The 12,496-nt window shown below is 47.6% G+C and overlaps 1 protein-coding gene across 1 annotated transcript in view; it reads left to right on the top strand.

The window, feature by feature from the left end:
• Nucleotides 1–1,771: 1,771 nt before the first annotated feature.
• LOC137433891 (serine/threonine-protein kinase tousled-like 2) overlaps nt 1,772–12,496 on the top strand; it is a gene marked incomplete in the record, with an annotated part of 278,139 nt that continues 267,414 nt past the window's right edge. The window contains 2 exon segments of the mRNA XM_078785945.1: nt 1,772–1,967; nt 6,275–6,354. Coding sequence (XP_078642071.1) covers nt 1,922–1,967; nt 6,275–6,354 — 126 coding nt within the window.

Here is a 12,496-nt window from a genome sequence, read left to right as displayed (position 1 = left end):
TAGTAGTAGCAGTGGTAGTAGTCGTGGTGATGTGCTAGTTGTAGTGGTGGACTGGTTGTAAGTAGTAGTGGTGTAGTAGTAGTTGTTTTTATACATACAGTACTGTACTCCAGACAATCCCCAACAACCTTTTTAGGTGCATCAGTAATTACATCACCCATCGTTTGTTTTGTTGTCGCTTTCGTTGATCTTTCAACTGGAATAATTGTGTTTGTTAACGAAATTGGATGAATCGCTCGATTAAGGTTCAGCAGCATTAATCACCGAATTACGAGGAGAATGAAGCAAAAGCTGCTGATACACCTGGAAACATCATGTCGCACTCGTGACAAATCCAGGTGACGTGGGTTCTCTTGTTGCCATGGTTATTAATTCATTTTCTTACCAAACTGTGGTTTCGGTTTCTATACCTCTGAGCAGCAACAGTTGAGGAACATTTGAAGAGGTGTAAAATGAGGGACATTTGAAGAGGTATAAAATGAGGGACATTTGAAGAGGTGTAAAATGAGGGACATTTGAAGAGGTATAAAATGAGGAACATTTGAAGAGATGTAAAATGAGGAACATTTGAAGAGGTGTAAAATGAGGGACATTTGAAGAGGTGTGAAATGAGGAACATTTGAAGAGGTATAAAATGAGGGACATTTGAAGAGATGTAAAATGAGGGATATTTAATGAGATGTAAAATGAGGAACATTTGAAGAGGTGTAAAATGAGGAACATTTGAAGAGGTGTAAAATGTGGGACATTAAAGAGGTGTAAAATGAGGATCACTTGAAGAGGTGTGAAATGAGGAACATTTGAAGAGGTGTAAAATGAGGGACAATTGAAGAGGTGTAAAATGAGGATCATTTGAAGAGGTGTAAAATGAGGATCATTTGAAGAGGTGTAAAATGAGGAACAATTGAAGAGGTATAAAATGAGGGTCATTTGAAGAGGGGTAAAATGAGGGACATTTAAAGAGGTGTAAAATGAGGGACATTTAAAGAGGTGTAAAATGAGAGACATTTAAAGAGGTGTAAAATGAGAGACATTTAAAGAGGTGTAAAAGTGGAATGAAATGCCGAATGAACGAACGAGTGTGCGGACTGCGGAGTGTGAAGGGATTAAAGGTCCGGGTTGGACACGCATGGACCCTGTGGATTGATGGACGTCGATCCGGGCGGGGAAGAGGCCCCGACCCGGCGGTGCGAACGCGACACGTGGAGACCCCGCGGCTATGGAGGCTCACGGTGAGCCGGCCCCGCCGTCCGCACTTTAACCGCACACCGCACACCGGTTACTTTAAAGAGCACATGAAACGGACGGCAGATTCGCCATTTTGCGCCGGTGATTTTGTAACCGAGACCTCTGGAGACCTCGTTTCGTGGCGGTCCCAGGCGGGTCCCGAGCAGGGCTGCCCCTAAATCCGAACCGCAGGTCGCTCCCGCGATTCCCGTCATCGCAAAGGCGCTCGAACGTCCACCTCGGCATCGCCTCACTCCCGAACCTCCAGAGATCTCTGCGATGAACCGAGACACATAGAGGGTCCGGGGAAAGAGCAAGCGAGCGCTAGGTGGGGGTGCCACAGGGACAGGGGGGACATCATCTCCGGAGATTGAGGAGGAAGAGGAGGGCGAGAGGTAGAAGAGGAGAGCGGGCGAAAAATACATATTGAGGGAGAGGAAGAAGGAAAGGTAAAGAGCGCAGGAGAGGACGAGGCTGGGAGGAGGGAGAGCGCCAAGTGGAGCCTGACGGAGGGCGAGGCCCCGCCAGCCATGGGGCGGCCTTTCGACCACTTGTAAAGTTTACGGGGGAGGCCGCCGCGGCCTACTAGGCCCCGCGGGCTCCCGGTGGAGCCTACGGTGTTTCCTGAGCCGCCGGTCCGGCGACCGTGCGCCCTACCCCGGCATGAGCGACCAGGCGAGCCCGGTACCGACGCATGAATCCCAGATGCTCCTCGGCCGTTGAGAAAAGGCTCGGCGTCGGTGAGGATTCGTGCCCCGGATCGTGCCTGCATTACAATATTATTGTTATCGTTATTATAATCCTATCGCCATTATATGTGTGTGACGTTCGGGGTCGGCTCTGTGACGACCCCGGCTCCAGTCGGTCCTGTTTAGTGGTTGCTGTGAGGGAGTTTTTTTTGTTGTTGTTGTTGTTGGGAGCAAATTGGTCGCTAGTTGCAGGACGGCCATCTCCGTTTCCTCGAGAGACCGTCGAGAGTCCCGGAGCATGTGGAGCATGTCGGACATGTTCACCTAACTTCGCCTCAAGTTTGTGCGTTTGGGACGATCCTCGTGGATTTTAAATCGCGATTCCATTTCCTCTCATCGTCGGAACCTTTTCGTGAGGAGGAAACGAATCGGGATCGAAGATTAACATTGAGAATCGGTGCGGGAGGGACAGGCTGCTGTGAGGCCTTGTTAGCAACGGGCCTCGTACTCGGGTTTCCTCGAACTTTGCAGTCCTGGTCCGGGTGGAGAGACGAGTCTCCGAACGAAGGATCAACGAACGATTGAGAATGAGTGATGTGATACTGATTGAAGTGGAGTGAAGTAAATCGCATGTATCCTTCGCGGCCTATCTTGGTAGGGGGCCATATTTAAAAGGCCCGTTTAATATGATTGAACTGGTACATCGTCCACGCTGGGAGACCCGATACCCGCCAGGAGTCCATCGCTGTGGTGACCTGACGACCACCTCGTCGACCCGAACACTTTAGGAAGCACCAAAGTTGTGCTTTCGATGACTGCGTCTCCGGATCCCGGTTTGTCTTTACCTATTGGTCTAACGTTCCGTTCCGGGGTGGTGGTGGTGGGGGTGGTGGTGGTGGTGGTGGTGGTGGTGGTGGTTGTATCGGAATTTCAATTCGATTCCGAGTCGGGTCGTGCATATTGATCGGGGCCCCAAAGCCCCCCGGGGTCATTGCATGGTGGGTGTGCACTGGTTGTCAACGTGTCTAGGTGAGCTTGTGCGGCGCGCACGTCATCGTGGGCACCTGTAATTTTCGTGCTAAGGTCCTTTACGGGGTTATTGTGGCCTTGCTTGTACTTTTGGCACCTTGATTATAATTAACATAACCGAGGAGGTGGCAGTCCCGTACTCTTTGTTGCTCCAACTCCCTATGAATCACGGTGTATACACGTCATGCTCACCTGGGCACTTTCAGCAAACTGTGCAGTTGAACTTCCAAACTTTTCTTTGAACTTTCTTACCCAATCGGTGATTGTCTTCTTTTCTATTTGAAAATATTTTTTACTATAGTCTTAGTTTTTTTGTTTTTTCTAATTTTTTTTTTTTAACAATTAATTAATTTTACTGACATTTGGTGGATATGATTCTGCAGGTGGACTGCTGTACAATGTACAAAAAAACACATTTTTTTTTGCCCAATTTGGAAGGAAAGTGGAAAAAGAAAGCCCCCAACTTCTGTTGCTGGCCACGACAGCCCTTAAAACTGAACTAACCCAACATTTTTGGACAAAGTCCACCGCAATGCCATTGTAAATGGGGGAGCTTCCTGCTGTGTCCTCCTTTCTGAAAATAAATAACGATTCTGCGAAACTGATTTGGAGTGTTAAAATGGCACACGAATGCTTGCGACGTTGTGTAATGTCCAACTTCGATGCCCATTGCCCATGTCTCGCGGTTGGTACAAGGTCGGTTTGGAAAGGTGGGCAAAGGCCCTTGGTGTCTGCAGTGTTTACTTCACATTTGTCGTGTGTACTCCCCCTTTTCAATTCAAAAAAACCCCAAAAATCGAGTAATTTATGGACAAGCTTTCTCTTTTTCTTTCTGTATTATTTATTTATTTGGATTTTAATGTGAATGTTGTCCAATGCCATCCACCCACTGCACTGGCTCAAAACGAAGTTTGATTTGTAGCTTGCCATGACGTCACATGGTAGGGTTGTTATTCTTGAGACTCAGTTTGTGTGCATTTGCAAGATGGATATTCCGAAAAAAATCACTGCCCACAATTGATGTAACTGCGGTGTTATTTGTTTTCTGGTTACTTTAAAATAGTTCCACCGGTCATAGAACGTGCACATCGTTTTGCTCGAATTATTCATGGAATGAGTGTTATTCTAAGCCGCTGCCGAAAAAAGTAAACCCAGATACCAAAGCACGACAAGTAGCTTGAAATTTGAGCCCCCTCGTCCGACTCTGAGCCATTTCCAAGATTAGGGACTCGGGGTGGCATCGGAGGACCTAAGTGTGTGCACGAGACATCTTGTCCTGATTTAAAGAGATTCTCATTTGTCCTGTTATACGTGTCTGCCAGTGTGGGCACCGTGGCCATTTGGGAATCTTGTTAAAAATGAGATTCTCGTGTGTTTGCATTTGCCCTTGTTCTTTCATCCTCTGTCACATAACCCCAATCCCTCCCCCCTTTCCCCTCCGCACCTCCCAATCACCCTCCCTCCATACTGGCGACCATCTACCTGCCTGGTGCATTGCAACATAAATGTTTTTTTTTTTTCTTCTTCTCCTTGGGCGACGTTTCTCTCGTAGTTGGGCAACGATACGTAGTTACGAAACAGGATGAATGAGGACAGGTTTTGTTGTTTGAAACAAAGGCAACTGCATTTATTCTTATATATATATTTTAATCACCGAAGATCTGCCGAGACACTAGTCCATGGGATAAAAAAAAAAGCCAGCTTATAGTCTTATCATGCGTTGTACTGCGGTGGGAATGCCTGTTGGCATGTATGCGAATTGTTAGACATTAACACTGATGCTGAGTGGAAGCCATTGTGGGCATTTTTTTCGATGAGCAGGTCATAAATAGTGTGGTGCTTTGGAGGTACCAGAAGTGTGCAATATTTCCCACGCACCCCCCACACCCTCTCTCTCTCCCTCTCTCTCTCTCTCTCTCTCTCTCTCTCTCTCTCTCTCTCTCTCTTCGAACCCCTCCTCTCCCCCGTGCAGAATCCTGCCGTGATGGAAATTTCCAATGCCACCGCAGAGCATGACAAGGTAGAATATGTTCGCTCTTGGCTCGGGCACCTTGCATCCAGCTGTCCAGTTACGCTGCGGCAGGGCAAATTATTTATTTATTTACTTATTTATTCCCCCCTCACTCCCCTTCAATACTCACTGTTTGCTTATTAAGGCTTCACCCTCTCTCTACGTGGCGCAAGCTGGCTCGTTGCCTGCCTTTCGGTTAACAACATTTTCTCGGAACGGGCAATGAAGGAGCAGTTTTGAATGCTGCGAAATATCTGGAACCAGCCTGGGGATTTGATATCTTTCGAGATGTACATCGCTTGGATTGGTATTATTATTTATTGGCCGAGTTGCATTCGCCACTCTTTGGTGTCCGTCTTTAATTTGCCTGTTTGCTTCTTCAATTTGATACAGCAAAGCCTTTTTTTTTTCTTGACGCAGATGTAATAGAACTCGGCATTTTGGGCTCACTTGGTGCCTGTGACTGGTTCTTATTTTATTTATTTATTTTCCCTTCATCGGTGGCCTTACCTACCAGCATTTGTCAGTGTTGGCATGTGTCGTGTCGTATGGCGAATTGCGTTTTCCTTTATTTATTTATTTTATTTCTCGTTTTGCAGTACACATGAACAACCTTGATTGTTTGACCGATAATCCCGCAGACTTGTTTTTCTGTAAGTAAATTTCCCTTCCTTTCTGAAGACATCATTTGTCAACTCCTATTGTCGCCGCCATCATGTGCAACCATGCGCGGCAAGTGTGGAAGTTTCCACCTCGTACTGGGCTTTCCTTACCTTGTTCACTCTACATTCGTCTCCGATTCCCATGTACAATGTGCCACCGGGCTTTTTTGGCGTTTATTATAGATAGCTTGTGTTAACTTTAAACTTTGCTTTCTGATTGTGTTGCTTGAGTATCCAATAAAGGGTAATCTCATTAAGCCTAATCAATGAAAGGATTGGACGGTACTTTGGCAAGAAACATTTAAGGTGCCATGAGATCATTCGTCACATGATACACCGAGAACCGGATACTTTGCAACTAGCAGCAATGAGGAAAACAACTTCTCCCGCACCACCCTCCAATCCCCTTGAACTGTTTCTTATACAAATTGAAATCCCATTTGCTAAATGATGTTAAACGACGGGAGTCTCAGAAGCATGTGCAAGTATCCAGATGTGAAGGCCGAACAGGCCAAGTTACAATTTAAACTCGAAATGTGGAATTTTAGTTAAAATCATCATGTGATTCAAAGTCTTTGCTGAATGAGGTGTTGTAAAAATGATGAGTAATGGCATTCCGTGCCAGGCATGATGTTAAAGGTGTCCATTTCGTGCAGGAGGAATGGAGGAGCTCCACAGCCTGGATCCTCGCAGGCAGGAGCTCCTGGAGGCACGGTTCATGGGTGGTGCTGTGCGGGTATGTCCTGGTCACATCTTTGCATGTAACACCTCATTTTAGCTTTTGCAATGATCTATACCTCACTGTCCCCTTTTTTCGATGTGAGTCGTCTAACTTTGGTGTTCTACAGATGGTAGGTAAGTAGGGATGGTAAGTATAATCATGAAACCCAGGATAGATTCACATAATTTGCATCATGCACAACTCTCCGTCAGTAAATAAATCTTTGATTTGATTTTTGAAGTGGTTATTATTTGAAGTTGGGTTTGGTAATACAATGCACTTTCAAACACCATTGGGAAACCCAAAGTTAATTTTTGCATTGGATGTGAAGAAGTACCTCATAGATAAGGAGATGAAAAGGAAGTTGTCCCTGTAGCATACACATGTATCTATCTACAGGTAATGACTGTTGGAAAGCGAAAAATGGACAAGAATCCAGGAGTTGTTGTTGTTTTATTTTGTATAAGGATCTAGGGCTAGGCTCATGAAAGAGATAAATGCCAAAGGGAGCAGGCTGTTTGCAGACGAGCAGGGGTTATAGGGAGGGGGAGGTGTTTGACACACCCAAGAAGGAAAGGCGGATTAGCACCAAAACAAGTAAGGATGACCTTGGGAGGAATGGCCCAGTCAGAGCATGGCTCTCAGCGGGATCCTATCATCTGTCTTGTTCATGGCTGGGGTGACCCAAGGCAGTGGTGTGGACCCAGTCTTCTTCATTGTCATCAAGGTCTTTCTGGAAACCCCCCTTCATTTTATGCTGATAACACGACACTCTGCTGTCCCATCCTTCATTCTTCAGATAGACGGGCAGCAACCTCTTCCCTCTCTGCAGACCTTGATAGAATCACAAGTTGGTCAACACTTGGAATATGCCTTTTAATCCTGACAAATCTCTGCGGAAAGACCCTCTGGTGACCTCTCCCATCTGCTTCCTGAACAATCCTCTTGAAGAAGTTCAGACAAACTTCAAACTTTCGGGTCTTACCTCCTCACCCCTTCCCCTCCAGTTTCTCCATTCTGCCAATAAAGGACTTCTGCTGCAACTCCCAAAATCCAGGCTCCCTTCTCACCTCCACTTTGCTCCTCCTTTCTCTCATCAGTGGAACAAACTTCCTCAGTCTGTTCAATCGCATTCTTTCTTCCAGAGCTTGAAGATGGCTATTCACCATTTCTTCAGGTCACCCCACCCATCCATTCCCATGATAATTTCTATGTATATATATATATATATATATATATATTATCATGGGAATGGGTGGGGTATGTATGTATGTATGTATATATATATATACATACATACATACACATATATATATATATATATATATATATACTGTTACGTGGTCCTCCCGGTAACTACCTGGTCTTGGTGACCCCCGGACCGTGGGAGGACCCCGCCAGAAAGATATCTGATTTATACGCTTTCGTAGCGCAATCAATATGAAAGACACAATAATTCAAGTCAATAAGAAACCCCACACCAAGGATCCGGATTACTTAATAATATATTCTCCATCCATCATCAGCAATCAACAATCCATCAACAATCTTACTAAGATGGCCATCTCATATATTTCCCCCCTTTCCCCACTCACGACCCCTCAATGGTCACTGTCCCTCACAATGTCTCTGCGCCCCTCCAGACCAAGGTGAAGGTCGACTTCTCCGCCCACGGGCAGTTGAACGAACCCCTGGCCGACGTGTTCCAAACTTGCACGTCGCGTACCGGGAACAGCTACTGCAGCGCACACCTCCTTGCAAAGCAAAGCCGGCAAAGCAAAGCGCGGCTTGCAAAGCGCGCGAGGCCCAAGGTGCGACCCGTACGCGTCCTTGTAGACGTTGAGGCGAACTGTGCCGGACGCTTGGTTCCGTGCACGAACCCACGGCAACTTGACGTGTAATCGGTAATTACCCCGCGCAGGTAACTCCTTTCGCCAGATGGGCTTTCAAACGCAGCGTCCCCCATGCTGCTCAATATCGACACCGCTCGCGTTGGAGCTGGGCGAGGAAGAAGAAGATCGCCGCTTCTCCCGGACCTCGTGTCTTTTTCTTCTTCCGGTTCACTATCCCGTTTCCGGTCTCCTGTTATCCGGAGCCTCTCTAACCCTTTAACCACAACAACCTTTCATAGAATAAACATTAATAAGCAATGACATGAATAGTAACTCTAAATCCGGGATCCGTAACACTCCCCCCCTTCAAGAAAGAAAGTTTGAACCCCGCGAAAACTTTCTGTGCCGGCCAACTTTGATAAACCAACCCGATACCCCAAATCATCAGTTCCCCCCAGGCACAATTATCGCATCTCAAAAATAAAGCAACAAACTTTCACCAAAACCCCCCAGAGATTCCAAGGTAATTCCCTCTAGACCAAGCGTCAACCACTTCTAGTTGCTCTTGGATGGAGGCCCAGCTGAGTACTCACTACATGGACGCCTTAAGGAATGTGGGGTTCACGGTTAGTCCGGGGAGGAAAGTCCATTACATGGACGCCTTTAAGAACGTGGAGTTCACGGTTAGTCCGTGTAGGAACGTTCCCTACCGGGACGCCTTTTAAGAACGTGGCGTTCACGGTTAGCCCGTGTAGGAGCCCAGGCTCGGCGGCTCCGCCGTATATAGAGTGCTTCAACTTCTCCGGACTCCTAACAGTTAGGGTGGGACCCCTTGTCCCAGCAGTCCCCTGACTGGCGGTCTCCTTCTCGGCCAGTCCTCTGCCAATCATTCTTTCGGGAGATGCCGTAACTCTGGGAGCCTCCATAGTAATATCGGCTGCTGCCAACACCAAAACTACCGCCAAGTGGTCCTCTTCTGTAGACCTCTCGACGCCTACGAAATGCCTTCCCTACTGTTATGGTCCGACCCTCCAAATCCTTACCATTCCAATTCTTCTCTGCCTCCCTGGCGTCTCTTGTGCTTGCAAACGTGACAAAGCCGAACCCTCTTGACCGTTGCGTTTCCCTGTCTTTTACCACCCGCACTTCCACCAGCGGCCCATATCTGTTGAAGACAGAGGTCAGAACTTCTTCCTCTGTGTTGAAGTTCAGTCCCCCTACGAATAACTTGGAACTTTTGTTGCCATCCCGAGCTGGGGTGGTGTTATTTCCCCTGCGGGGCTCTTTACCCACCCTCGGGTTACCATAAATTTGCCCCCCGGCCAAATCATTCCCGATAATCACAGATACCCCCTCTACAGGAAGCGTGGCTTGTAAACCGACGGTGACCGGTCCTGACACCAAATCGGATTCCAAATGGATGACATGAAGTGGGGCACTAACACAGCCACCGATCCCTTGTAACCGAACACTATCACCAATTTCGGTACTCTTTGACAATGGCAAAATGCCTTCAAGCATTAAGGATTGATGGGCTCCTGTGTCCCTCAATACCCTAACAGGTCTTGGGTTAGTCAAGTCTCCCTCGAGTGAGACAAACCCCTCATAAATAAATGGTTGGTAACTCTTCTGTGGGCGATTTCTTACGCTAGCCATCGCATTCGGAGTTGTAATAGTCGGACTCCGCTCTGGGTTGTCCCTTTTCATGAGGTAACAACTGGACATCAAGTGTCCAGGTTTTTTGCAAAAGGCGCAAGTAAGCCCGGAGGAAAAACTCGTGGTCTGCCTTGGGCCCCCCGGGAAATAAGTTTGTCTTGGGCCCGTAGCCCTCTGATTTCGAACAGTTGGGGTATCCGTGTTGTCCCCATAATCCTCTTGACGCCGCCGCCATGTATTGTCGTTCTCCGCACCGGGTGTTCCATAACTCCCCTGCTGAAGTCTCGGCGAGGAGCTAGGTGTGTGGACCCCGTCAGCAAGGGTGGTACCTCTCCCCGTTCTCTCATTAAATCCAGCTCCTTGAATTTAATTTCTTGCTGAAGCGCCAGATCATGTTCCTTCAACTCCCTTTCGGCTTTTCTCTCCTCTGCTTCGAGTTCCCTGGCAGCTCTCCTCTCCTCTGCTTTTCTCCCTTCTAACCTTTCCTGGAGTTCTCGTTCCACTCTCCTTTCCTCTGCTTGTTTCTCTTCTCTCCTCTCTTTTGCTTTCCTTTCTTCTTCTGCTCTTTCCTTTTCTGCTTTCCTTTCTTCTTCTGCTAACCTTTCCTGGAGTTCTCGTTCCACTCTCCTTTCCTCTGCTTGTTTCTCTTCTCTCCTCTCTTCTGCTTTCCTTTCTTCTTCTGCTCTTTCCTTTTCTGCTTTCCTTTCTTCTTCTGCTCTTTCCTTTTCTGCTTTCCTTTCTTCTTCTGCTCTTTCCTTTTCTGCTTTCCTTTCTTCTTCTGCTCTTTCCTTTTCTGCTTTCCTTTCTTCTTCTTTTAACCTTTCCTGGAGTTCTCGTTCCACTCTCCTTTCCTCTGCTTGTTTCTCTTCTCTCCTCTCTTCTGCTTTCCTTTCCTCTTCTTTGATCCGTTCCTGGCTCCGTAATTGCAACTCCAGTTTCCGGAGCTCAACGTCTTCTGGTTCTTCGGGTAGCCACTCCCAGGCTAACTCGTCCCATGTTCCTAATCCCACCATAGACTGTATCACCGTGGTCTGCAACTCTGCCTTCCTCAAATTAGTTCGGACCTCCAAGTTAAAATGTTTGGCCAATTTCAAGAGGTCCGATTTTAGTAATGCTCGGAACTGTGCCTCACTAGGGGTTACCGCAAAGTTCTGCCACAAACGCCATGGTGACTACTGGTAACACCTGTTAACCTTCACCCCAGAAATTTCCAACAAAGAAAAGCAACAGTATTACTATTATTGCTATTGTTTTTTGTTTTTTTTCTTGTTGTTTTGTCGGCAGAGCAAAACAATTTTGGGAACGTTGGAAAAGTTCCCACTCTTGGGAATTCTTTCCCGGACTAAAATTTAGAAAATTTTATAGATCCCGGACGTAGACCCAATTGCGAATCCGCAAATCGTAATCCCGGATGAGTCCCCAATTCTGTTACGTGGTCCTCCCGGTAACTACCTGGTCTTGGTGACCCCCGGACCGTGGGAGGACCCCGCCAGAAAGATATCTGATTTATACCCTTTCGTAGCGCAATCAATATGAAAGACACAATAATTCAAGTCAATAAGAAACCCCACACCAAGGATCCGGATTACTTAATAATATATTCTCCATCCATCATCAGCAATCAACAATCCATCAACAATCTTACTAAGATGGCCATCTCATATATTTCCCCCCTTTCCCCACTCACGACCCCTCAATGGTCACTGTCCCTCACAATGTCTCTGGGCCCCTCCAGACCAAGGTGAAGGTCGACTTCTCCGCCCACGGGCGGTTGAACGAACCCCTGGCTGACGTGTTCCAAACGTGCATGTCGCGTGCCGGGAACAGCTGCTGCAGCGCACACCTCCTTGCAAAGCAAAGCGGGCAAAGCAAAGCACGGCTTGCAAAGCGCGCGAGGCCCAAGGTGCGACCCGTACGCGTCCTTGTAGACGTTGAGGCGAACTGTGCCGGACGCTTGGTTCCGTGCACGAACCCACGGCAACTTGACGTGTAATCGGTAATTACTCTGCGCAGGTAACTCCTTTCGCCAGACGGGCTTTCAAACACAGCGTCCCCCACGCTGCTCAATATCGACACCGCTCGCGTCGGAGCTGGGCGAGGAAGAAGAAGATCGCCGCTTCTCCCGGACCTCGTGTCTTTTTCTTCTTCCGGTTCACTATCCCGTTTCCGGTCTCCTGTTATCCGGAGCCTCTCTAACCCTTTAACCACAACAACCTTTAATAGAACAAGTGAATCCTCTTGGATTGCGCTGAGGTTCGGGCATGGAATTTCTAGGAGGAAGTATAATTTGTATGCAATGAAAGTACATGTAATATGGGATCGAGTAAGATCGAGTAAGCTTCACCAGTGCGCGTGCGCGAATTTACGTCACGTCGGCAGCGAGAAGGCGTTCCCCAACACGAACCAATCAGGAACTGCCACGCCCACTTATATGATCTCAGAATTCCTGTGACAGGAATTAGCGTTGCACTGGCTGGAAGTCATTCGCTAGAGGCGCTTCCTCAGCGCCAATCACTAGTGCGCGTGCGCGAATTTACGTCACGTCGGCAGCGAGAAGGCGTTCCCCAACACGAACCAATCAGGAACTGCCACGCCCACTTATATGATCTCAGAATTCCTGTGACAGGAATTAGCGTTACACTGGCTGGAAGTCAATCGCTAAAGGCGCT

This window comes from Myxine glutinosa, chromosome 10 (genome assembly GCF_964187855.1).
Source record: "Myxine glutinosa chromosome 10, kmMyxGlut1.1, whole genome shotgun sequence".
Classification (NCBI taxonomy): Eukaryota; Metazoa; Chordata; class Myxini; order Myxiniformes; family Myxinidae; genus Myxine; species Myxine glutinosa.
The sequence above is the reverse complement of the archived record's forward strand: the minus strand, read 5'-3'. Positions and strand labels throughout refer to the sequence as shown.